General features: G+C 42.9%; 2 protein-coding genes across 4 annotated transcripts in view; one reads left to right on the top strand and one right to left on the bottom strand.

Moving 5' to 3' along the window:
• The window catches only part of LOC144496150 (uncharacterized), a 42363-nt gene extending 34918 nt beyond the window's left edge, over positions 1-7445 (bottom strand). The window contains exon 1 of one of the 2 annotated variants that reach the window (XR_013498377.1): positions 7314-7445. Coding sequence is in view for 1 of the 2 variants with exons in the window: in XM_078217129.1 (XP_078073255.1) it covers positions 7327-7354 (28 nt within the window). In the remaining variant the exon portion in view is untranslated. The remainder of the gene's footprint in view (positions 1-7313) is intronic. The other variant, XM_078217129.1, reaches the window with a different exon arrangement.
• A 90-nt stretch (positions 7446-7535) lies between these two features.
• On the top strand, positions 7536-20936 carry lsm5 (LSM5 homolog, U6 small nuclear RNA and mRNA degradation associated). Of its 2 annotated transcripts, none has more exons than XM_078217127.1 (5): positions 7536-7607; positions 8708-8803; positions 13880-13907; positions 14753-14825; positions 20667-20936. In XM_078217127.1, the coding sequence occupies exons 1-5, from the start codon at positions 7565-7567 to the stop codon at positions 20697-20699; spliced, it is 273 nt and encodes a 90-aa protein (XP_078073253.1). In that variant the 5' UTR covers positions 7536-7564; the 3' UTR covers positions 20700-20936. The 2 variants fall into 2 exon arrangements, with proteins under 2 accessions (XP_078073253.1, XP_078073254.1); XM_078217128.1 differs by lacking the exon at positions 7536-7607 and adding an exon at positions 7615-7712.
• Positions 20937-21756: the final 820 nt, after the last annotated feature.

The following is a 21756-nucleotide window of genomic DNA, read 5'->3' as shown; positions in this document are numbered from 1 at the left end:
CCACCGGACAAATAAAATCATCCTGGTTTATACAATTTGCAGCTCACAGTCAGTTGGACACAATCCAATCAAAAGTGTTACAAATGACATACTTTACATATTGATTCAACAGAAAAGATACTGAACCACCCTATGAATGAGATCACGATACCTCGTGGGATATCCCAATATATCATCCCGAAGCCTGTCCAGACATCATGTCTCTATTTTTGATAGTAAGAAGTTTAACAACACCAGGTTAAAGTCCAACAGGTTTATTTGGTAGCAAAAGCCACACAAGCTTTCGGAGCTCTAAGCCCCTTCTTCAGGTGAGTGGGAATTCTGTTCACAAACAGAGCTTATAAAGACACAGACTCAATTTACATGAATAATGGTTGAAATGCGAATACTTACAACTAATCAAGTCTTTAAGAAACAAAACAATGTGAGTGGAGAGAGCATCAAGACAGGCTAAAAAGATGTGTATTGTCTCCAGACAAGACAGCCACTCACTCACATTGTTTTGTTTCTTAAAGACTTGATTAGTTGTAAGTATTCGCATTCCAACCATTATTCATGTAAATTGAGTCTGTGTCTTTATAAGCTCTGTTTGTGAACAAAATTCCCACTCACCTGAAGAAGGGGCTTAGAGCTCCGAAAGCTTGTGTGGCTTTTGCTACCAAATAAACCTGTTGGACTTTAACCTGGTGTTGTTAAACTTCTTACTGTGTTTACCCCAGTCCAACGCCGGCATCTCCACATCATGTCTATTTTTGATAGCAGCCTCACAAAGTATCTTCACTAAAACAGTCTCACATGGGATCCTTTGATAAAGGGGGCCTACAAAAGCCATTAGTATTTTATGGCCTTGTCAGTGAAGTTAACTGAATCTCTAAAAGATGTGGTCAACTCAACTTGCCTTCAGGATATTCCCCGATTATAGCCCTGATAAGTTTTGTTTATTGCCAACATAATGAAACACATGTATATATTGCTTATCAATTCAATGACTGAGCTTTTTATCACAACCTACAAATTCAAGGGGTATCATCATGTTACCATTAATTCTTGTCAGTTCCCACTAAGTCCCCTACCATAACTCTTTTGTTAGCTAAGACATTAATATCTTTCTGACTCTGTTTTGATTAGAAACTATGAAGGCAGCTTCATTAACATAGAACATTACAGCGCAGTACAGGCCCTTCGGCCCTCGATGTTGCACCGACCTGTGAATCCAATCTAAAGCCCATCGTACCTGCACTATTCCAATATTATCCATATGTTTATCCAATGACCATTTAAATGCCCTTAATGTTGGCGAGTGCACTACTGCTGCAGGCAGGGCATTCCACGCCCTTACTACTCTCTGAGTGAAGAACCTACCTCTGACATCTGTCCTATATCTAACACCCCTCAATTTAAAGCTATGTCCCCTCATGCTAGCTATCACCATCCGAGGAAAAAGGCTCTCACTATCCACCCTCTCTAATCCTCTGATCATCTTGTATGCCTCTATTAAGTCACCTCTTAACCTTCTTCTCTCTAACGAAAACAACCTCAAGCCCCTCAGCCTTTCCTCATAAGACCTTCCCACCATACCAGGCAACATCCTAGTAAATCTCCTCTGCACCCTTTCCAATGCTTCCACATCCTTCCTATAATGCGGCGACCAGAACTGTACGCAATACTCCAAGTACGGCCGCACTAGAGTTTTGTACAGCTGCAACATGACCTCCTGGCTCCGAAACCCAATCCCTCTACCAATAAAAGCTAACACTCCGTACGCCTTCTTAACAACCCTATCAACCTGGGTGCCAACTTTCAGGGATCTATGCACATAGACACCGAGATCTCTCTGTTCATCCACACTACCAAGTATCTTACCATTAGCCCAGTACTCTGTAATCCTGTTACTCCTTCCAAAGTGAATCACCTCTCATTTTTCCGCATTGAACTCCATTTGCCACCTCTCAGCCCAGCACTGCAGCTTATCTATGTCCCTCTGTAACCTGCAACAACCTTCCGCACTGTCCACAACTCTACCGACTTTAGTGTCATCCGCAAATTTACTAACCCATCCTTCTACGCCCTCATCCAGGTCATTTATAAAAATGACAAACAGCAGTGGCCCCAAAACAGATCCTTGCGGTACACCACTAGTAACTGAACTCCAGGATGAACATTTCCCATCAACCACCACCCTCTGTCTTCTTACAGCTAGCCAATTCCTGATCCAAACCGCTAAATCACCCTCAATCCCATGCATCCGTATCTTCTGCAATAGCTTACCATGGGGAACCTTATCAAACGCTTTACTGAAATCCATATACACCACATCAACTGCTTTACCCTCATCCACCTCTTTGGTCACCTTCTCAAAGAACTCAATCAGGTTTGTGAGGCACGACCTACCCTTCACAAAACCGCGTTGACTATCCCTAATCAAATTATTCCTTTCTCGATGATTATAAATCCTATCTCTTGTAATCCTTTCCAAAACTTTGCCCACAACAGACGTAAGGTTCACTGGTCTATGAGGGTTGTCTCTACTTCCTTTCTTGAACAAGGGGACAACATTTGCTATCCTCCAGTCTTCTGACTAATTAAAACTCACTCTTGTATCAGTTGTTTCTGATAAGGTGTCTGGTGAGGCGATTAAGTCTCCTTTATGGCCTTGTGATTCCAACAGTTGGGTGCTTTAAAGGAATGTATCTAATATATGTTTAGTATACAAGGGCACTCTGTAACTGTGCATCTAAGTTTCTTTGTTTAACTTCTAAAAATGTACAGAAGATATATTTATATATATGGACTAATTAAAGGTATTACATGTACCTTTAAAACTAAAAGTATTAAAAACACCTAATTACAATTACTAACACACTTGCTCCCTATTGACAAGTGAATTCTACATCTAAGTTGATTGAACAAAAACCCTAGTAGAGGCTGCCAATCTTATAGTAGCCTTTTTCTTTTCTATCTTTCTACATTCCCTCCTCGTGTCCTTCTCAAGGACAACAATTTTAATCTACTCGAATCTTGTAAAGGCTAGGAAAGAGCATCTGATTATCCACTCTGTCCATACCACTCATAATCTTGTAAACTTCTATCAGGTCACCCCTCAACCTCCGTTGTTCCAGTAAAAACAAACCGAGTTTATCCAACATCTCCTCATAGCTAATACCCTTCAGACCAGGCAACACCCTGGTAAACCTCTTCTGTACCCTCTCCAAAACATCTACATCCTTCTGATAGTGTAGCGACCAGAATTGTACAAAATATTTTAAATGAGGCCTAACTACGGTTCTGTACAGCTGCAGCATGACCTGCAAATTTCTATACTCAATGCCCCGACTGATGAAGACAAGCATGTTGTATGTCTTCTTGACTACCATGTCCACCTGCGTTGCCACTTTCAGTGATCGGTGGACATGCATGCCCAGATCTCTCTGCCTGTCAATACTCCTCAGGGTTCTACCATTTACTATATAATTCCTACGTGCATTGGACCTTCCAAAATGCATTATCTCACACTTGTCCAGATTAAACTCCATCTGCCATTTCTCTACCCAAATCTCTAACCAGTCCATATCATACTGTATCCTCTGACAATCCTCTTCACTATCTGCAACTCCACCAATTTTTATGTCGTCTGCGAACTTACTAATCAGACCAGCTACGTTTTCCTCCAAATTATTTACAGATACTACTACGAACAACAAAGGTCCCAGAACTGATCCCTGTGGAACACCGCAAGTCACAGCCTTCCATTCAGAAAAGCACCCCTCTCCTGCTACCCTCTGTCTGCTATGGCCAAGATGTGGAGATGCCGGCGTTGGACTGGGGTAAACACAGTAAGAAGTTTAACAACACCAGGTTAAAGTCCAACAGGTTTATTTGGTAGCAAAAGCCACACAAGCTTTCAGAGCCTTCAGCCCCTTCTTCAGGTGAGTGGGAATTCTGTTCACAAACAGAGCATATGAAGACACAAACTCAATTTACATGAATAATGATTGGAATGCAAATACTTACAGCTAATCAAGTCTTTAAGATACAAACAATGTGAGTGGAGAGAGCATCAAGACATGCCAAAGAGATGTGTATTGTCTCCATTCAGAACAGCCAGTGAGACTCTGCAGGTCCAGGCAACCTGTGGGGATATTGGGTTCATGTCACACGATTTGTAATCCCCACAGCTTGCCTGGACCTGCAGAGTCTCACTGGTTGTCCTGTCTGGAGACAATACACATCTCTTTAGCATGTCTTGATGCTCTCTCCACTCACATTGTTTGTATCTTAAAGACTTGATTAGCTGTAAGTATTTGCATTCCAACCATTATTCATGTAAATTGAGTTTGTGTCTTTATATGCCCTGTTTGTGAACAGAATTCCCACTCACCTGAAGAAGGAGCTTAAGGCTCCGAAAGCTTGTGGCTTTTGCTACCAAATAAACTTGTTGGACTTTAACCTGGTGTTGTTAAACTTCTTACTGTGCTATGGCCAAGCCAGTTCTGTATCCATCTTGCGAGCTCTTCTCTGATCCCATGTGACTTCACCTTTCATACCAGTCTACCATGAGGTACCTTGTCAAAGGCTTTACTGGAGTCCATGTATATTCAACATCTACTGCCTTTCCCTCATCTATCACACCTGGAGTATTGTGTGCAGTTTTGGTGCCCTTAGCTGAGGAAGGATGTCCTTGCTATAGAGGGAGTACAGCGAAGGCTTAGAGACATAGAAAAACCACAGCACAAACAGGCCCTTCGGCCCCACAAGTTGTGCCGAACATATCCCTACCTTCTAGGCCTACCTATAACCCTCCATCCTATTAAGTCCCATGTACTCATCCAGGAGTCTCTTAAAAGTCCCCATTGAGTTTGCCTCCACCACCACTGATGGCAGCCGATTCCACTCGCCCACCACCCTGTGTGAAAAACTTCCCCCGAACATTTCCCCTGTACCTACTCCCCAGCACCTTAAACCTGTGTCCTCTCGCAGCAGCCATTTCCACCCTGGGGAAAAGCCTCCAAGAGTCCACCTGATCTATGCCTCTCAACATCTTATATACCTCCATTAGGTCTCCTCTCATCCTACGTCTCTCCAAGGAGAAAAGACCGAGCTCCCTCAGCCTATCCTCATAAGGCATGCCACTCAATCCAGGCAACATTTTTGTAAATCTCCTCTGCACCCTTTCAATCTTTTCCACATGCTTCCTGTAATGAGGCGACCAGAACTGAGCACAGTACTCCAAGTGGGGTCTGACGAGGGTCTTATATAGCTGCATCATTATCCCCGGACTCCTAAACTCAATCCCTCGATTGATAAAGGCCAGCACACCATACGCCTTCTTAACAACCTCCTCCACCTGCGGGGCCGATTTTAGAGTCCTATGGACCCGGACCCCAAGGTCCTTCTGATCCTCTACAGTACTAAGAGTCTTTCCCTTTATATTGTACTCCTTCATCCCATTTGACCTGCCAAAATGGACCACTACGCATTTATCTGGGCTGAAGTCCACCTGCCACTTCTCCGCCCAGTCTTGCATCCTATCTATGTCCCTCTGTAACTTCTGACATCCCTCCAGACTATCCACAACCCCACCAACCTTCGTGTCGTCGGCAAACCTACCAACCCATCCCTCCACTTCCTCATCCAGGTCATTTATGAAAATGACAAACAGCAAGGGTCCTAGAACAGATCCCTGGGGCACACCGCTGGTGACCGACCTCCATTTAGAAAAAGACCAATCTATACACACTCTCTGCCTCCTTTGGGCAAGCCAGTTCTGGATCCACAGGGCAGCAGCACCTTGGATCCCATGCCCTCTCACTTTTTCTAGAAGCCTTGCATGGGGACCTTATCGAACGCCTTGCTAAAATCCATATAAACCACATCTACCACTTTCCCTTCGTCAATGTGTTTAGTCACATTTTCGAACAACTCCACCAGGCTCGTAAGGCACGATCTGCCTTTGACAAAGCCGTGCTGAGTATTCTTGAGCATACTAAACCTCTCTCAATGCTCATAAATCCTGTCCCTCAGGATCTTCTCCATCAGCTTACCAACCACTGAGGTTAGACTCACCGGTCGGTAATTTCCTGGGCTATCCCTATTCCCCTTCTTGAAAATAGGAACCACATCCGCAATCCTCCGGCACCTCTCCCGTCTCCATTGATGACGCAAAGATCATTGTCAGAGGCTCTGCAATCTCTTCCCTCGCCTCCCACAGTAACCTGGGGTACATCCCATCCGGACCTGGCGACTTATCTATCTTGATGCCATTCAAAGATTCCAGCACAACCTCTTTCTTAAAGTCCACATACTCAATCTTTTCAGTCCACCGCAAACCCGCAGTACATCCACCCAGGTCCTTTTCCTCTGTGAAAACCGAGGCAAAATACTCATTAAAAACCTCTGCCATTTCTACTGGTTCCGTATAGACTTTCCCGTCTTCACCTTTGTAGGCCCTATTCCTTCACGTCTCATCCTTTTACTTTTCACATATTTATAGAACGCCTTACGGTTCTCCTTAATCCTACCTGCCAAGGCCTTCTCGTGACCCCTTCTGGCTCTCCTAATTTCCTTCTTTAGTCCCTTCCTACAAGCCGTATACTCATCTAGATCCCTATCTTCGCCAAGCTCTCTGAACCTTTTGTACGCTTTCCTTTTCTTCTCGACTCGGTCCCGCACAGCTTTCGTGCACCACGGTTCTTTTAACCTACCAACTCCTCCCTGTCTGCTCGGAACGTTGTCCTGTAGAACTCTAGGCAGACATTCCTTGAAAAACTGCCACTTCTCTTCAGTACATTTCCCCGAGGTTTACCAGGTTGATTCCTGGGATGGCAGGTCTGTCATATGAGGAGAGACTAAATTGGTTAGGATTATGGAGTTTAAAAGAGTGAGAGGGGATCTCATAGAAACTTAAACATTCTAACAGCGTTAGACAGGGTAGATTCAGAAAGAATGTTCCCAATGGTGGGGGAGTCCAGAACTAGTTTGAAGATAAGGGGTAAACCTTTCAGAGCTGAGGTGAGGAGAAATTTCTTCACCCAGAGGGTGGTGAATGTGTGGAATTCACAAGCACCAAAGGTAGTCAAAGCCAAAACACTGTCTGATTTCAAGAAGAAATTAGATATAACTCTTGGGGCTAAAGCTATCAAGGGAAATTAGAGAAAGGGGGAATCAGGATATTGAATTGGATGACCAGCCATGATCAAGATTAATGGCGGAGCAGGCTCGGAGGTCCGAATGGCCTATTCCTGCTTCTAGTTTCTGTACAGAGACACCTGCATCGTGAATCTTGTATTGTCTAAACTTTGGGCAGTACCAATCACCTCGGTACCCTACCACACTTCCACTTCTGATGGATGATCATCAATCGATCCAAAACATTATCCCCGACACCGGCCTTAACTCTGGTCTTGTTCCCTCAAGTGCCTCCTCCGGCCCCTGTCCCCCTTCGACCCACTACGGCAATTACTGATTGGCTACGCTGACCCTCGTGCGTCATCACGCACACCCAGCAGTCTCCGATTGGACGATGCAGAGGAGTTGTGCGCATGTGCAAAGTTGCTCTGCTCCAAAGATGGCGCTGAGCTCGACCAACCCGTCTCAGTTACTACCACTGGGTAAGAACTGGAGAAGGAAAGTCAAGAATACCGAGCTAGGGCTCAAAAGTCAAATCGTTTTCGGCAGTACCGCCTCTGTTAAATGGTTTTTATTCTAGTAAAGTGGTGAGCAAGGAGAGGCAGAGTGGGGTTGACTAAAGTGGGTGAAAAGGTGCAGATGCGGAGGAGCATTCGGCGTAATTAGGAGGGGATGCGAGAAACGAAGGAGGCGAAGGTCAACTGAGCGGGCTTGTGGGTGCTGGGATCAAATTGGTGTCAGTGAGTGGAGAGAAGGATGAGTACAGTATGGGAGATTGGAGTGGAGGTTTGAATGTTGGAGAAATGATGACAGGTTTGAATGAAGTGAGAGAAATGGGGGCTGGATGAAATTGTGAAGGGCAGGGTTGGCTTGCGTGTGGGGTGGGGGGGGGGGGGGTATATGGTGATAGAAGGAAATGTAGGGAAAGAATGGGGGGAAAGGGGAAAAGGATGTAAAAAGGAAGGAGACAGTAGAGGATACAGCAGGCAAAGTGGGTGGAAGGGATATGAAGGTAGTAGAAGCAGGGGATGGGAGGTAAGAAAAGGGAAGTAAGACCTGAAGGAGGCAGAAGTTAAGACAGGTCACAGAGATGCAGTGTTGCCTCACGGTGCCCGGGACCTAAGTTCAATTCAGGCCTTGGGGGACTGTGTGGAGTTTGCACATTTTCCCCTTGCCTGTATGGTTTTCCTCTGGGTGCTCTAAAGATGTGAAGTTTCAGTGGATTGGCTGGGCCAAATTGCCCCTTAGTGTCCCAAGGTGTGTAAGTTATATGGATTAGCCATGGTAAATGTGTGGGGTTACAGGGATAGGTGGGAGAGGGGGCCTGGGTAAGATACTCTGTCAGAGTTGGTGCAGACTCGATGGACTGAATGGCCTCTGCACTGTAGGGATTCTATGAATCTATGAGGTGGGAGGGTGAGTATTATTGGACAGAAATACTTGAAGCCCTTTGCATGGAAATGTGATCAGATCCTAAATTGGCAAGCAGAAGTCTGTGCTTTCTGATCAACTTGCTTTAAATTTACTGCTGTATTTTAATCGTTTAAAAGTTATTTGCAAACTATTTTTTTTTCTATTCCAGAGCTGGTGGACAAATGCATCGGTTCACGAATTCACATTGTCATGAAGAATGACAAGGAGATTGTAGGAACACTGTTGGGTTTTGATGATTTTGTCAGTATCCTTTTATGGCATTTTCCACATCAAAATATCTTGCTTAACAGATTTTGGGATTTGCAAATTTATTCACACTTGGTGATTCAGTGGACTAGTTCAGCCAGCTGGCACAGAAGTAAATAGCGTTCAATTCAGAGAGACCTGTGGTAATGCACTTGGGGAAGGTGAACACGGCAAAGGAATGCACAATAAATTGTGAGATACTGAGTAATATGGAGAAACGGAAGGACTTGTAGTGAATGTCCACAAATCACTGAAAGTGATTGGATGGGAAGATGAGGTGGTTGAGAAAGTACATGGGATTTTTGCCTTTATTAACAAAGGCATAGACTTTTAAGAGGTGGAAGGTTATGTTTGAACTGTATAAAACACTGGTTGAGCTAAGGTACAGTTCTGGTCACTGCACTGCAGCAAAAATGCGATTGCACTGGAGATGATATAGAGGAGATGTGTGAGGCTATAGTTTGGACAGAATTTTAGTTGAGGAAGGCTATAGGGTAGAGTTGTTTTCTTAGAACAGATGAGGGTGACCAAATTGAATTGTATAAATTGAGCGGTCAAGCTGAAAACACTTTATTCCTCTCGGTTGAGGGCCTATAACCATGGGCATGGATTTAGGGTAAGAGGTTGGCTTGAGGGAATTGAAGGGGACTTTTTCCATCCAGAGGGTGGTTGGAATATGGAATTCACTCATTGAAAGGAATGATGGAGGCAGAAACCTTCAGTATTTAAAATGCACTTGGATTTAGACTTGAATTGCTGTAACTCCTCACAGACCTTGATGGAAAGTGGGCACCAGGCTTCTTGGCTACTTGTCTGTCAACATGGATGTGATGGGTTGAATGGCTTCCTGAGTGCTGTAAATTTCTATGATGCTGAAGATTTATGATTTATTAATAGTTATCACGTCACTAAGATGCATACCAAGTGTAATAATTGTAAATACTGGTATAGAATGCGAAAGGTCTCAACACAATGGACTTGTCCTAACCTCTGCTGGGTGTGAATAGATTTTCCCTCAAGCAAAACTATGGGATAAAGTTCTTTATCATGTAATCTTATATTTTGATATTTTAAGCCTATTTGGCTTGATTTAATATTTACATGTTAAGCAGGTCAGGCCTGTTTGATTTGCGTCTGTACCTATTAAAACTCAGCATTTGAATTACCCTTTTTAAAACGTATAATTATTCAATACATTGTTTAATCTGAATGTTAATCTTCTGCTGCTGTTCCATTATTTTAAAATGATAGGAGATAATAAAGAAATTATGGACTATTAATCTAAAATCATAAGAGCATAAGACATAGGAGCAGAATTAGGCCACTCGGCCCATCGAGTCTGCTCCGCCATTCAATCATGGCTGATATTTTTCTCATCCCCATTTTACTGCCTGGGAGGATCAAAATCAGTTGTAAAGAGTTTACTTAGATTTGTTATTTGTGACTAAGCGACCATCTGGGAAAAATGTACCGACATAAATTTGTAAGAGGTCATGTCTAACAAGTATTTTCACAAAATAAACAAATGTGGTAGATAAGGAATATCTATGGATGTTATTTCTATGGATTTCCAGAAGACATTCAACAAGATTCCATGTAATAGGTTTAACAAAATTGAATACATGGTATTGGAGCAACCTATTGGCTTGGATAAGGAATTGGTTAAGATATTGGAGATTGAGTAGGAATATCAGTATCTACGCCAGTACGTGGATGTGGAAAATGGTACTCCCGTGGGTGGACTTTTTTTTAATTGAATCTATAAAACAAAGTATGTGTAAAAAGAATGTAGCAGAAATTCAAAACTTTACTTTTGTATTGGATGCACCCATCCAGATGACCAGTGAGTTTTGATTTGATTTATTATTACATGTCGATTAGTCAAACCAGATCGGTCAAGGTAACCTTGAGGAGGAGTTCATAGAACGTATCCACGATAGTTTCTTTGAACAATATGTAATGGCACTAATGGGGGAGCAAGCTATCCTAGATCTGGTCCTGTATAATGATGATGTGGAGATGCTGGTGTTGGACTGGGGTGAACAGTGAGGTGATTCATTTTGGTAGGACTAATTTAAATGTGGAGTACAAGGTCAAAGGTAGGGTTCTGAAGACTGTGGAGGAATAGAGAGATCTTGGGGTTCATATCCACAGATCTCTAAAGGTTGCCACTCAAGTGGATAGAGCTCTGAAGAAGGCCTATAGTGTGTTAGCTTTTATTAACAGGGGGTTGGAGTTTAAGAGCCGTGGGGTTATGCTGCAACTGTACAGGACCTTGGTGAGACCACATTTGGAGTATTGTGTGCAGTTCTGGTCACCTCACTATAGGAAGGATGTGGAAGCGCTGGAAAGAGTGCAGAGGAGATTTACCAGGATGCTGCCTGGTTTGGAGGGTAGGTCTTATGAGGAAAGGTTGCGGGAGCTAGGGCTGTTCTGTCTGGAGCGGAGGAGGCTGAGGGGAGACTTAATAGAGGTTTATAAAATGATGAAGGGGATAGATAGAATGACCGTTCAAAGATTATTTCCTCGGGTGGATGGAGCTATTACAAGGGGGTATAACTATAGGGTTCGTGGTGGGAGATACAGGAAGGATATCAGAGGTAGGTTCTTTACGCAGAGAGTGGTTGGGGTGTGGAATGGACTGCCTGCAGTGATAGTGGAGTCAGACACTTTAGGAACATTTAAGCGGTTATTGGATAGGCACATGGAGCACACCAGGATGGTAGGGAGTGGGATAGCTTGATCTTGGTTTCAGATGAAGCTCGGCACAACATCGTGGGCCGAAGGGCCTGTTCTGTGCTGTACTGTTCTATGTTCTAGCACAGTAAGAAGTCTCACAACACCAGGTTAAAGTCCCAACAGGTTTATTTGGTAGCAAATACCAGTGCTCCGAAAGCTTATAATGAGACAGGGATAATTAATGATCTCATAGTTAGGGATCCTTTCGGAAGAGGTGATCGCAGTATGGTTGAGACAGGGATAATTAATGATCTCATAGTTAGGGATCCTTTCGGAAGAGGTGATCGCAGTATGGTTGAGACAGGGATAATTAATGATCTCATAGTTAGGGATCCTTTCGGAAGAGGTGGTCGCAGTATGGTTGAATTTAAAATACAGATGGAGCGTGAGAAGGTCAAATCCAATACCAGTGTCTTGTGCTTAAACAAAGGAGACTACAATGGGATGAGGGAGGAGTTGGGTAAGGTAGACTGGGAGCAAAAGCTTTATGGTGGGACAATTGAGCAACAATGGAGGACTTTCAAGTTGATTTTTCACAGTACTCCGCAAAAGTATATACCAGTGATAAGGAAGGACTGTGGAAAGAGGGAAAATCAGCTGTGGATATCTAAGGAAATAAAGGAGAGTCTCAAATTGAAAGCAAAGGCATACAAAGTGGCAAAGATTAGTGAGGAAACTAGAGGATTGGGAAATCTTTAAAGGTCAACAGAAAGCTATAAAGAAAAGTATAAAGAAAAGTAAGATAGATTGAGAGTAAACTAGCTCAGAATAAAATTGGTCCTCTTGAAGACCAGAGTGGTACACTGTGTATGGAACCAAAAGAGATGGGGGAGATACTAAATGGTTTTTTTGCATCCGTATTTACTGAGGAAACGGGCATGGAGCCTACGGAAATAGGGCAAACTGGTAGGGAGGCCATGGAACCTTTACAGATTAAAGGGGAGGAGGTGCTCGCTGTCTTGAGGCAAATCAGAGTGGATAAATCCCCAGGACCGGACAGGGTATTCCCACGGACCTTGAGGGAAGCTAGTGTTGAACTTGCAGGGGCCCTGGCAGACATATTTAAAATGTCAGTATTCACGGGGGAGGTGCCGGATGATTGGAGGGTGGCTCATGTTGTTCCGTTGTTTAAAAAAGGTTCCAAAAGAAATCCGGGAAATTATCGGTCAGTAAGTTTGACGTCGGTGGTGGGCAAGTTATTGGAAGGTGTGATACGGGATAGGATCTACAAATATTTGGATAGACAGGGACTTATTAGGGAGAGTCAACATGGCTTTGTGCGTGGTAGGTCATGTTTGACCAATCTATTGGAGTTTTTCGAGGAGGTTACCAGGAAAGTGGATGAAGGGAAGGCGGTGGATGTTGTCTACCTGGATTTCAGCAAGGCCTTTGACATGGTCCCTCATGGGAGGTTAGTTAGGAAGGTTCAGTCGCTAGGTATACATGGGGAGGTAGTAAATTGGATAAGACACTGGCTCAATGGAAGAAACCAGAGAGTGGTTGTGGAGGATTGCTTCTCTGAGTGGAGGCCTGTGACTAGTGGTGTGCTGCTGAAGATGTCGACCATTTCTAATTCATCCCCATTGATGTAGACAGGGGCATGCCCTCCACTATGCTTCCTGAACTCGATGACTATCTCCTTTGTTTTGTTGACATTGAGGGAGAGATTATTGTCATCGCACCAGTTCACCAGATTCTCAATCGCTTTCCTGTACTCCGTCTCATCATTATTTGAAATCCGACCCACAACGGTGTCATCAGCAAACTTGAAAATTGAGTTGGAGGGGAATTTGGCCATACAGTCAAAGGTGCATAAGGAATAGTAAGGGGCTGAGGAGACAGCCTTGCGGACCACTGGTGTTGAGGATGATCGTGGAGGAGGCGTTGGTGCCTATCCTTACTGACTGCGGTCTGTGGGTTAGGAAGTCTCGGATCCAGTTGCAGAGGGCGGAGCCAAGCTTCAGGCCACGGAGTTTGGAGATGAGTCTCATAGGAATAATGGTGTTGAAGACTGAGCTGTAGTCTATGAATAGGAGTTTGACATAGGTGTCTTTGTTATCTAGGTGTTCCAGGGTTGTGTGTAGGGCCAGGGAGATGTCATCTGCTGTGGACCTGTTGCGGCGATAGGCAAACTGCAGCAATCCTCAGTTTAGCTTTGTTGTACTTGGATGTCACTGATTCCTCTGCTCATTTTTAACATTTCAGTAGATGCCTTAAACTGGTCACTAAAAATCTGAACACTGTTGGTACCCTGAACTTCCAGGGTCTGCTGGGAATCTAAATAAACTGATTCTTATTTACTGCAGAATGTGCATTTCTTAACTCTAATCCTTGGATATGGTGCTTGAAGATGTCACAGAATTGTAAGTTTGTTTTTCATACACCTTTGTATCGTTTGGAGTTCAGTAACTGATATATAAGGATAGCTAACAGTCTTAGCTCCTAGTGGAGGTTGAAAAGTACAACTTGTAAACAAATTCAAAATTAAAGTTAATTTAAATTTCAGTCTCAGAAAGCATTAGGACAAGAAACTGGCACAGGCAAGAATGTTCAGCCTTAATTATCCAGTGACTGTAGAATCTCAATTCAGTGAATTTATTTTAATCTTTTGAAAGATCTCTCGATCATCGAAGACTTTTGGAAAAATATACTTTGGAGCTATTGTAGCTGAACTAGTTTAATTTGATTTTTTTCAATCAGTTAGTTTCAACAAACTATTTAAATTAGTTCAACAACCATAATGTGTTTTGAGAAATGACCTGGGTTCTCCTTTTAAGTAAGTTTTTAGAATTTGTATTGTTCTGTGGATACTTGACTTGTGGAGAATTGGGCTTGTTTTGCATGTCAATTAAGAATGGCCAATACTGATACAGGCTAACACAAACTGATGCTTACTATACTCTGCAGACATGGAGGTTTATATCCTTGCACTTTAATCTGCCCTCTGTTACTGCAGTGTAGAGTATTCTAGGTAGTAGCTGTTAAACTGTTTACAGTAAGAAATCTCACAACACCAGGTTAAAGTCCAGCAGGTTTATTTGGTAACATGAGCTTTTGGAGCGCTGCTCCTTCATTAGGTGAGTGGAGACTCTCCAAATAAACCTGTTGGACTTTAATCTGGTGTTGTGAGACTTCTTCATGTGCCCACCCCGGCGTCTCCCAATGCTAAGCTGTTTAGTTAGTGTTTTCCATTCTTGCTCCACTATAGTGAGATCACACCAGAAGGCAGAAGAATCACAAAGCTGGACCAAATCTTATTAAATGGAAACAACATAACAATGGTAAGTAGTGGAATCCAGATGGTAAAAACAAAATTGCAAAAAGATTTGGTTAGGTTTCTCCAAGCTCTTTCTGCTTTTTGGACAGAGACGCACAGGAAATGCAACAGAGAAAATCTGTTCCTACAACTGCCTTGTTTATATTATTTTACTGTTGAATAAGTACAATACGGAGAAATCTGATTGAAGTTGGCAGATTTTCATAGAAATCATAGAAACCCTACAGTGCAGAAGGAGGCCATTTGGCCCATCGAGTCTGCACCGACCACAATCCCACCCAGGCCCTAACCCCACATATTTACCCGCTAATCCCGTTAACCTATGCATCTCAGGACTCTAAGGGGCAATTTTTAACCTGGCCAATAAACCTAACCCGCACATCTTTGGACTGTGGGAGGAAACCGGAGCACCCGGAGGAAACCCACGCAGACACGAGGAGAATGTGCAAACTCCACACAGACAGCGACCCGAGCCGGGAATCGAACCTAGGACCCTGGAGCTGTGAAGCAGCAGTGCTAACCACTGTGCTACCGTGCCGCCCCATTAACATTTTTAGGCACCATTTTCCTTTGGTTAAGAATAAATTCAGTGCACTGAAATTTAATTTTCATGAGTTGGTTTGATATGTTTGATATGTTTAGATCATGGAAATATTATCTGAAGACTCATGGTGCTGTTTCTCCATGAAGATTGTCAGAGAATACAGCAGGATATAGTAGACTGGAAAACTGGGCAAAGAAATGGCAGATGGAATTTCATCTGGACAAATGCGAGATGATGCATTTTGATAGATCCAATTCATGTGGGAGCTACAAAATAAATGGCAGAACTATCGGGAGCATAGCGCACAGAGAGATCTGGGAGTACAGGTCCACAGAAAAGTGGCAGCACAGGTGGAAAAGGTGGTCAGAAAGCATATGACATGCTTGCCTTCATCAGACAGCGCATCAAGTATAAAAGTTGGCAAATTATGTTAGTTATATAAAACGTTTGTTCGGTCACATTTGGAAGACTGTCCAATTCTGGTCACCACACTACCAGAATGACGTAGAGGCTTTGGAGAGAATGCAGAAAGGTTTATCAGGATGTTGTCTGGTATGGAGGGTATTAGCTATGAGGAGAGATTGAATAAACTGGGATTGTTCTCCCTGGAAAGATGGAGACTGAGGGGCGACCTGATAGACGTTTATAAAATTGAGAGGTATAGATAGGGTGAACAGTTGGAAGCTTTTTCCAGGGGCAGAAATGACAATTACAAGGAGGCACAAGTTCAAGATAAGGGGGGAAAGGTTCATTGGTGTTGTGCGGTGGAAGTTTTTTTACACAGAGCGTGCTGGGGGCCTGGAATGCACTGCCAAGAAGGTGGTTGAGGCAGTTACGTCAGCCACATTTAAGACTTATCTTGATAGACATATGAACAAACGGGGAATAGAGGGATATAAGTAGTTGGTTAGATAGGTAAACGTGATCGGCGCAGGCTTGGAGGGCCAAAGGGCCTGTTCCTGTGCTGTACTGTTCTTTTGTTCTATGTCCAGCCTCTCCTTATAGCTCATACCCTCTAATCTAGGCAGCGTCCTGGTAAACTTCTTCTGCACCCTCTCCAAAGCCTCCATCTTTCCTTTAATGTGGCGACCATAATTGAACACAATATTCATAAGTGCAGCCTAGCCAAAGTTTTATAAAGCTGACTCTTGTGCTCAATGTCCCGACCAATAAAGGCAAGCATGCCATACACCTTCTTTGCCATCCTATCTACTTGTGTCGCCACTTTCGGAGAGCTATGGACTTGAACCCCCAGATTCCTCTCTACATCAGTGTTGTTCAGGGTCCTGCTATTAACTGTATACTTACCCTTAACATTTGATCTCCCAAAGTGCCTTACACTTGCCTGCATTAAACTCCATCTGCCATTTCTCTGTTCATATCTGCAAATGATCTATATCCCACTGTATCCTTTGACAACCTTCTACATTATCCACAACTCCACCTATCTTTTTGTCATCTGCAAACTTGCTAACCCACCTATCTACGTTTTCATCCAAGTCATTTATATATCACAAACAGCAGAGGTCCCAGTACAGATCCTTGCGGAACGCCACTAGTCACAAACCACCAGCCAGAAAAATACCCTTCCACTACTATCTGATTTCCATGGATAAGCCAATTCTGAATCCAAGCAACCAAGTCACTGTGGGTCCCATACATCTTAATCTTCTGGATGAGCCTACCATGAGGGATCATGTCAAAAGCCTTACTAAAATCCATGTGGACAAAATCCACTGCTCTATCCTCATCAATCACCTTCGTCATCTCCCCAAAAATCAAGTCAAGTTAGTAATGCATGACCTGCCCCGCACAAAGCCATGTTGACTTTCCCTAATTAGGCCACACTTTTCCAAATGTGCTCATCAAGGTAGGATATAAATTTAGCATAACTTCTCTACTTTTCACTTCTATTCCTCTCGACATAAACCTAGTTTTTTTTAATGGCCTTCTTAACATATGTCACTACTTTGTGATTTGTGTTTGTTTTCCCAGATTCCTCTGCTCCAATCCTGGATTTGGAATCTTATTTTCCAAGTGATATGTTTATTCAGTTTTTCTTTCCAAAATTTAGAAATAGTTTCTGATGACAAGTCTCAGATGCTAAAATAAATTGTGATTTGAGTGGATCCAGCATCGGCCAATGAAGGACCTTACTTCCCACCTTCTGCCTATTTGAATAGCTGCCCTTTTTCTCTTTATGCCTTGCTGCCAGCTAGCTATCCATTCTGCTACTTGACCCTGAGCCAACATTGGACCAATTATTTGGGATCTTATTGAATGACTTTGGAAAATCTCAATATACTAGATCTACTGCGTTGTGCGCAATTTTCCCGCTACGCTGGTTGAGTAGCATAGTGGGGTGGGAAATGTAAGCGGGAGGCCACTTTTATTGACGTAATCAGCCTCGCACTGGGGAACGGCTTGCCGCTGATATTAATACTCATGACTCAATTTAAATCAGTTTGGTGAGTCCGGGATGGTATTGTCTGGGCTCACTTAGGTTTCCGACCTTGCTGGTGGAGGTCCACACTAGTGGAGATCACAGCTGATACCAAGCAACGGGGATCAGGTATGATGGCCATGCTGGTGGGACCGAAGGCAATTGAGGCCCCTCAGAAGATTGGGAGTGGGGGGAGCAGTGCCCTGTGCTGGCACTGCCCACCAGGCAGCCTGGCACACTGGCAGTGCCCACCAGGGCCAGGTAGTGCCAAGGGGATGGGACCTGGGTAGGTGAAGCTGATATTTTTTCCCTGGTCTGTAGGAGGATGAGGGGTGACCTTAGAGGTTTGTAAAATCATGAGGGGCATAGATAAGTGAATAACAAAGGTTTTTTTCCCCAAGGTAGGGAGGGTCCAAAACCAGAGAGCATAGGTTTAAGCTGAGAGATAGGAAATACATAGATAGAAAAGGTTTAGAGGGATATGGGCTAAACGCAGGCAAATGGACTAGTTCAGAGAAGTTCAGTTTAGGAAACCTGGTCAGCATGGACGAATTGGGCCGAAAGGCCTGTTTCCGTGCTGTCTATCTCTATGACTCTATCATTTTTATCTGGTCCATTCCTTGGTGGCTGAGTTTTAATTCCAACTTTCATTTTTATGTTCCTGTGAAATATTTACCAGTTACAGTCAAACAGGAGAATTCATAATGGGGGAATAAAGCAATGGCTAAGGAATTAAATTTGTACTTTGCTTCAGTCTTCACAAAGGAAGATGAATGACGTACCAGAGGTACTGAGAGAAACATGTTTTAGTGAAGAGCTGAAGGAGGTAGTAGAGAAATGGTTTTGGGAAAATTGATGGGATAGAAGGTGGAAAAATTCCTAGGTCCTGATAATCTTCATCCCAGAGTATTTAAGGAAGTGGCCCTGGAAATAGTAGATCCACTGATGGTTATTTTCCAAAATTCTATGGACTCTGGGATTGTTCCTAAAAATTGGAGGGTAGGTAAGCCCACAATTCAAAAAAGGAGGTCGAGAGAAAACAGGGAACTACAGACCAGTGAGCCCAACTTTGGTAATGGGGAAGTTGCTAGAGTCTCTTATCGAGGATTTCGTAACTCGGCATTTGGAAGACTGGTATAATCAGACAAAGTCAGCATGGATTTACGCAAGGGAAATCATGCTTGACGAAACTATTGGAATTCTTTGAGGATGTTACTTATTTAGACTTTCAGAAGGTTTTTGACAGGGTCTCACATAACAGACTACTATGTAAAGTTAAAGCACATGGGATTGCAGGTAATATGTTGAAATGGATAGAAAGCTGGTGAGCAGACAGGAAGCAAAGAGTTGGCATAAAGGGTCTTTTTCTGATTGGCAGTCAGTGACTTGTGGGATTCCGCAGGGATCTGTGCTAGGACCCCAACTGTTCACATTATGTATTAATGATTTGGAAGAGGGAACGAAATGTACTATCTCCAAATTTGCAGATGATGCAAAGTTGGGTGGGAGGATGAGTTGTAGGCGGATGCAGAGATGCTTCAGCCTGATTTGGACAGGCTGTGTGTGTGAGTATCTGCATGGCAGATGCAGATTAATGTGGATAAATGTGAGGTTATCCACTTTGGTAGTAATAATAGGAAAACAGATTATTACTTGGATGTAAATTGAGAGAAATGGATTCTCAACGAGACCTTGGTGTCCTTGTGCATCAGTCGCTGAAAGTAAACGTGCAGGTACAGCAGGCAGTAAACAAGGCAAATGGTATGTTGACCTTCATAGTGAGAAGATTTGATAATAGGGATGTTTTGCTGCATTTATGCAAGGTATTGGTGAGGCCACACCTGAAGTATTGTGTGGAAGGATGTCCTTGCTTTAGAGGGAATACACTGAAGGTTTACCAGACTGATTCCTGAGATGGGATGTCTGTCATATGAGGATGGATATAAAGTCGATTAGGATTATGTTCATTGGAGTTTAGAAGAGTGAGAAGGGATCTCATAGAAACTTATAAAGTTCTAACAGGGTTAGACAGGATAGATTCAGAAAGCATGCTTCCAATTGTGGGGGAGTCCAGAACGAGGGATCATAGTTTGAGGATAAAGGGTAAACCTTTTATAACTGAAGTGAGGAGAAATTTCTTCACCCAGAGGGTGGTGAATGTGTGGAATTCACTATCTCAAAGTAGTTGAGGCCAAAACGTTGTCTAATTTCAAGAAGAAATTAGATACAGCTCTTGGGGCTGAAGGGATATGGGGGAAAGGAGGATTCAGGATATTGAATTTGGTGATCAGTCATGATCGAAATGAATGGCAGAGCAGGCTGGAAAGGCTGAACAGGCTACCCCTGCTTCTAGTTTCTATCCATATTGCATGACAATTTAATTTCATATTTTCTCTTTGCCTTTCTAATTGTTTGATTTCTCACCTAATCTCTTCATATTATTCCATTATGCATTCCCCTGCTATACGCATACTTTGTGTATAGACCTCTTTTTCATTGCCCTGAATTCAGGGTTTCTAAAACTGTGGGTCCCAGTGGGGTCGTGGGCAGGGTTTTGGAAACACAAACTCAAAGCAGCAGTGGAGGTCTGGAGCTAGAACTGTTCCAAGCAAATATTTTTACTGGTTAAAAAGACAAATTTCAATATAAAATATGCAGAGTTTCTTGTACAAAATACAAGGTCATTAGCTACTCAAATATATAAAAATCCCCTTTAACCTGATGATGCCGATTGTACTTTGCTCCTGAGATTTGTGGGTTAATGTATATTGCTGTAATTTATCACTTGTAATGAATAATGGAGATGATGGCAATTCATCACTTAAATTACTTATCTAACTATTCTTTAAACATTCCAGCTTATTCCTGGTGGTGAAGGTCCTGAAGTATGAGTCGAGCTCTCTGACTTCAACGAAGTGGATTTGAGTTTCTACTACTTCTGTTTCCTTATGTTCACTTCTGTATTTTGACAATTATTTTTTAGTTTATTTTTTATGTCAGACTCTCCTGAACAGTTCCATTTATTTTGTATGTGGAAAGAAGTGTCACAGAAATGAGGTGAATCATGGTTTATGTATGAAAGACCTTATTTATTTTTAAAGAGGAAATAAAGTGTTTTCCTTTCCACTAATTTGCTGGTTTCAATTTTATATTGTGTGCAATTTGTAAATCGACTGTTCGTTCCATAATTCTTCATAGTCCCAGATATTAGGCTCGAAGGGCTGAATGGCCTACTCATGTTTCTATCTCCATTGACCTCCCAAGGCCATTATTATCTTACAATGTCAGCACAAAATTAATTGGAGCTGAAAGATAACCACAAATCCCAGCACTCAACATATGATCACTCCAGCAAATTCTAAATCTAAGTTCAGGAGAGGAGGTCAAGTAAGACGATTTTGCCCATGTCCTAATGAAACAAGAGATAGTTGAGACACTGGGGGGCTAAATAAATTTTTAAAAATAGGCTGACTATAAACTGTCTTCGACACAGATTGAAGGACAAATCACAAGGACCAGATGAGCAATGCATCCAAAGATACTTAGGGAAGGGTGGAAGTTGCATCAGCACAGGCCAGTTTTCCTTAGATACAGGAATGGTCCAGAGAAATGGAGAATTGCAAATACTACAACTTGTTCAAAAAAATGGTGCAAGGATAAGACTAACATCTACAGGCCACACAGTTTTGCCTCAATGGAAAAGCTTCTGGAAATCATAATCTGGAACAAAACTAACAGTCACTTGGACACATATGCATTAGTTAAGGAAAGCCAACACTGATTGAATGGCAAATTATGTTCAAAAACAGTGAGACCTCCAGGAGAGAGGTTAAAACAGATTTTGTAGGAGTGAGAACAGGGGATAAAATTCAGACTTCTGCGAAGAGAGGTTAAAACAGCAGAGACTCCATGGAATGGAAAGGTTCAAAGCAAGACTTTGGAGAGAAG

The sequence above is a fragment of the Mustelus asterias genome, chromosome 7 (genome assembly GCF_964213995.1).
Source record: "Mustelus asterias chromosome 7, sMusAst1.hap1.1, whole genome shotgun sequence".
NCBI lineage: Eukaryota > Metazoa > Chordata > Chondrichthyes > Carcharhiniformes > Triakidae > Mustelus > Mustelus asterias.
Note: the sequence above shows the minus strand (reverse complement) of the source record. Positions and strands in the feature narration are given on the sequence as shown.